The 5,183-nt window shown below is 58.1% G+C and overlaps 1 protein-coding gene across 1 annotated transcript in view; it reads right to left on the bottom strand.

Annotated features, from left to right (window-relative positions):
• The window catches only part of OBSCN (obscurin, cytoskeletal calmodulin and titin-interacting RhoGEF), a gene marked incomplete at its 5' end in the record, with an annotated part of 100,648 nt that overhangs the window by 34,657 nt on the left and 60,808 nt on the right, over window positions 1-5,183 (bottom strand). Inside the window, 2 exons of the mRNA XM_014538577.1 lie at window positions 4,409-4,522; window positions 4,954-5,133. Coding sequence (XP_014394063.1) covers window positions 4,409-4,522; window positions 4,954-5,133 — 294 coding nt within the window. The remainder of the gene's footprint in view (window positions 1-4,408; window positions 4,523-4,953; window positions 5,134-5,183) is intronic.

Genomic DNA, 5,183 nt, shown 5'->3' with positions numbered 1-5,183 from the left:
CCATCTCCCACAGAACAGCTCTCAGCAAGGCTGCTGGTGACATCATCAATCCAGTGCCTCCTCAGCCCTTGCCTACTGTCAGAGAACAGTTCTCCAGGCCTTTCTGGCATCCCACGAGGCCCACTGCTGTGCAGACATGACACCAGCTCCGGCCCTTGTTCAGAGACACCTGGGCTGTCCAGGGCACAGAAACAGAGCCTTCCCCCCTCCCCCCACCCCCGAGGCGTTTCTCTCTCTGGGGAATGGACAGGCAGATGTGTCGGCAGCCCTACAAAAGCTCAGCACCTCCTAAATCTTCGGGTCTCTCTTGTGGTGCGACCCACTGTACACAGCTAATATCTGGCCCTGGGCATGGGGATCGGGGCAACTGACCCAAAGCGCTGTGCTTTTTTTCTGTGACCAGAAGTCTTTATCTCTGACTGGGTTTTGTGTCTGTGTCTGGCTGGGAGGCAGGAAATCGTCTCAGATCCTTCATGGCTTCTGATATTCAGTTTGGTGACAAGCAAGAGACACAGTCAGAGACACATCATTCCAGCAGAGAAAGAAGGTGGCCAGTAACAGGGCCTGAGGGAGGTCCATGGGGATTGGCGGTAGACATGCCGACCGACCTGTGTGGTCAGCTGGGCAGTCACAGACCTCTCCACCTGCTGCCTGTGAATGGAGAGGAGCTGGGCAGGTGGCTGCAGTCTGCGTGCTGAGAGGGAGGCTCAGAGACAGATTCCTGGTTGGTGCCTTGGTCGACACGCTCTCTCCTTGCGCTGTTGGTTCAGCCTCGGGTCACCCTGCTTCCTATGTGCGGACAGAGCTGGCCCTGATGTAGCTAATCTGCCACCTTGACTCCCAGCCCCGCCCCTGGAAACTCTGTGCTCTGCTTCTGGAGTGATTCACCCTGGACCTGTCTGTCTCTTAACCAGCTCTGATGCCAGACCCCCTCGGCACCTGGCCGTCCCCCTCGCTTTAGATGAACACTTCTTTCCCACGACACCCTCTCACTGGCTACAAAACAGTCTGGGAGGCAAAGCGTGGAGGTCTGACCGTCTTGCATTTTTGTATGTAAGTCTCCTGTTAACCTCATTAATCGACCAGCTGGAATGGTCTGCCTCGTTCTTTGGTCTCTTGGCTCCTTCAGCATTAGAGGAGAGCTTTGCATACACAGCCTTCTTCTGAAACATCAACAAATGCTACAACCCGTGTGGGCCATCATCAACCCCGATGGGCAGAGGACAGGAACGAGTGAGATTTTTGGCTATGAGGACAGGCACCTGAACAGAAAAAGCCCCACAGGGAGCCACTGACGGCTGGCACATGGCTCGTGGCACATGGGTGGCATCTAGAATGTGGTGACAGCTGGAAGAGTGGCCCGCAGGGAATGTGTTCTGACAGGTGGCCCTGCCACCTCAGAAATCTCATTCAGCCATCACGGGAAGACTAGAGATGACCTGGTAAGTGGACAACCCATAATAAAGGTCACTATCGTACAAGTTAAACCCCAGTGGGTGGAAGGGCATGGAACCCCAGAGAGTGATGACACAGCTGTTAAGACAAGGGGTCCCAGAGCTGAAATGGATACATCAGCAGAGACGGTCATGCTGCCCAGGTAAGGGTTTGGACGAGCCCAAAGCACTGGATGTCACTGAAGTGTGGAAGTGTGCCCTGGCCCCTTCCTCTCCTCCACCCAACCACCACTGCTTTAAGAGAAAAATGATCAGGAGTGGGCATCAGCCTCTCTGGTCCTATGTGCTCGTCCTACATGCTGGGGCCTCGGGCAGGGGGAGAACTGGTCTTCCGGATATAGGCACTTGGATTCCACGGGTGGAGTCTTCACAAGGTTCCTGGTTATCCGGGAAGATAGTGTCAGGGGACTGTGGCTGTGGCTCTACCTCTAGACCCTGATGTTTGCTGTGTTTGGGGAGGGAACACTCCTGATGGGGATGCCTGCACATTGAGAGGGGGTCCTGGAGCATGGAACCGGCCCAGCCCAGCAATCAGTCCCTTCCCAGGTTGATGCTCTGAACCCCATGGAGAAAGGAGGTTCTGGGCCTCCTGTGTGATGTGAAGGTAGCTGGGTAACAGGAGAGGCTGCGTCCCAAATCAACAGCCTTGTACAGCCAGTGGGAGTAGATTGTCACCAGCCCAATGCAGTCTACTCCTGTGGCTCCAGCTGGTGTAGGCAGGGTGGCTGCAACAGGTCTGCTCTGCATTCTCATGGCAAGGTCTCTAGTACAACATCTCCAGTGCTCTCTGCCCCAGCAGCTGCCCCGGTGGGTCGGGACTTGACCCTCTGCCCCCAACACTCAGATCCTGCTGTATGAGGACATTTTGTCTGCTGGTGAGTCTGACTTCTGCCCGATGCTGCTCTTTCCGGCCAAGGTTGTTATGTGCTCACTGACCTTGAGGAGTTGCAAGTGGCTTGGCTGTTTGTTTTGCCACTTAAATATAGTGGCCTGGCGGAAGACACCCCCACCTTGGGCCATGAGCCACTGAGGCAAAGGAAGGCTGCTGATGGGCTCCCACCCAGCACCAGGGTTCTGCGTGGAGCTGCCATGGGGCGCAGGGCGCTGACCCCACTGCAGCCACACAGAGGACTGCTGAGAAGTGCTCTAGTCTGGGTGGGGGCGCATCACATGAGCGGACCCCTATCCTGGCAGGTCAGTGCCTCAAGAGCTATCTGTGGTGTTTCCCATCATAATGGTGTTTCGGGTCAGCCAACTGCTGGCTCTGGCCACACCCCATGGCTGCATGCGCCACTCGGACCACCTGCAGTTTGACCACCACGTCAACGTGAGCTGTCGGTCCAGCTTCCCCACACTTCTTGCACTCCCTGGACACAGCTGTCCCCAGAGGGCCCATCCCCTCCAGGGTTTCACTGGGTAACCGCCAGGGTGAAAGAGACAGAGGCGCAGTTAAGAACCCAGGACTCCACCCCGACCGCAGAGTGAGGTACACCCCATTCCCCTCGGATGTGGCAGGCCAGCACATGCTCCTGAGGACAATCTGGCCAAAAGGAGGGCCCGAGGAATGCCGGTCACTTCTGGAGGACCTTTATGAATTGCATTGTCCCTCTGAGCCCGCCCTTCAGCGGAAAGGTCTGGGTGCGGAGGGGTATTGGAAAGGGCAGTTGAACTGCAGGGCAAGGTGTATGGGAAGGGACTGCGTGGACCCCAAGACGTGGGCCAGCAGGCCTCCCTCCAGAAGAAAGACCCCGGGAAGCTCTTTTAAGCTGCCACAGGAACCAGCTGCTGCATCCACAGGTCTGCCATGCAGCTCTGACCATGGGCCACAGGGAGGCCCCTCCTGCATCCCCAGCAAAACGCCCCTGTGTGTCCTCTCCAGCCCCATCCTTAGCCCGTAAGGGCAAATGCCCCTGGCTAGGTGTGGACAAGTAGGACAAGAAGGACTGACAGCCCTGGATGACTCCTCTGAAACCAGGACTGGACTTGGTTATTCACACCGAACTAGGGTCTCAGAGGCCTACCTGCCAGCCCAGATGAGACTTATCTGCCCGCCCAGGTGACCTCTGACAAGAGTATCCCGGTTTACCTGGGGTCTTGGGCCACTCTGAATGGTCTGTGCTACATTGTGGTTTAGCATGGGGGCTCTGGGACACGCAGCATCAGCATGACCCCTGGAGGGGCTGTGACTGAGGTCAGCCATGCAGCAGTCAGTCGTGACAACATGAATGACCCCCAACAGAAACCTGGGGCACCAAGGCTTGATGAGAGCCCCTAGTTGGCCACTCTCTGTGTGCTGTCAAACATCAGAGCTGGGAGCATAGGCACTGTCTGCCCAACCCACCGGCACCCCTGCCAGGCCCCGCCCCACACCCCTCTCCTTTTCATAGCAATCAACTGGAACCTCAGTGGAAGGGCTCTGCTGAGTTCTGTGAGTCCCCAGTGAATCTGAACCTAACAGGAGTTGTGGGACCCCGGACCTTGCTGTCAGAGTGAGGGTGATTTTGGGGATCCCTGAACTCTCTGCAGCTCCCATCACTCAATCAAATGTGAGACCCCATGGCAGCCCACATCTCCCACTGTTCTGCCACGGCGCCCCCTCTCCCTGGCCTCATGGCCACCACACTGCTCTTCGGAAGCCTCCAACAGGTGTGCCTGGCTGTGCCTTGTTCTGACTTCCCGTTACACCTTTGTCTGTCTGCTGCCGCCTGTCCACTCCCCTAGAAAGTCAGCTCCCATGGACAGGGTTGATGCACATCCTCTCCCTTCATCCCACCTCATGCGCCCTGGCCATGCTGTCTTTGATTTGGGAGCAGGCAACAGGGGCAGGAGGCCTGTCCCTGGCACCCAGCCCCTGACCAGGCCCTACCCTGGGTCCTGGTCCCCACCTAGCCTGATTCCTTCTGGGCGGCTCTTCCTTGTGGCAAGGCCAGCACCTTCAGCCCACGGGGACCTACCTTTATACCAGCTGACGATGGGCTTGGGTGTGCCCGTCACACGGCAGGCCAGCTTGACTGTTTCACCCAGCTCGGCTGTACAGTCGGCCAGCTCTTCCTCGAAATCCGGGGGCCCTGGGAACACACACCACACACCTGGGCCGAGTGCTTACCCTGCCCCCAGTGCACCCCTGGTTGGGCCAGAAGTCCCCACCCCTTTGGGTCCCTCACTGGGCCCGAATGGGAATCTGAATCAGCGTCAGGCTGGGTGTATTGGGGAGTGGTGGGGTGTATGGAGAGGAGAGTGTGCTCTAGATGGGAAAGGAGACCCAGGATCAGACCTTTCACACCCCTAACCCCTCTGGGCTTCTATGCTATGCTGAGGGCCCCTGAGTGAAACCTGATGGCCCCACTCGAGTCATAGCCATCCCAGCATCCCAGCTCAGGCTGCACTGATTGAGGGGGTGCTGCCTAGGCAGGGGCAGGGGCCTGGGTGTCCCGAGCCAGATGGCCTGGCTGGCAGGTTCGATCCCCCATCCAACCTCACCGCTAGGACCAGCACTCACGCCAGACGGGGAGGGCCAAGCGCTGCTGGATGCCACAGATCTCCTTCACCCATGCGTTCTTGGTGATGACGGTCCGAGCCTGCAGGAGGTACTTGCGCACCGAGTCCTCCCGCTCGTGCCACACCTCGAAGGCACGGTCGTCCCCCTCTACCTGCTCGTTCAGGTCGATGCTGCTTAGCTGTGGGTGGAGGAGGCAGGCTGACTGCCCGGGAGGTGGCCAGAGAACCGGC

This window comes from Myotis brandtii, unplaced genomic scaffold (genome assembly GCF_000412655.1).
Source record: "Myotis brandtii unplaced genomic scaffold, ASM41265v1 scaffold193, whole genome shotgun sequence".
Lineage (NCBI taxonomy): Eukaryota > Metazoa > Chordata > Mammalia > Chiroptera > Vespertilionidae > Myotis > Myotis brandtii.
This window is presented reverse-complemented; position numbering and strand designations above follow the sequence as displayed.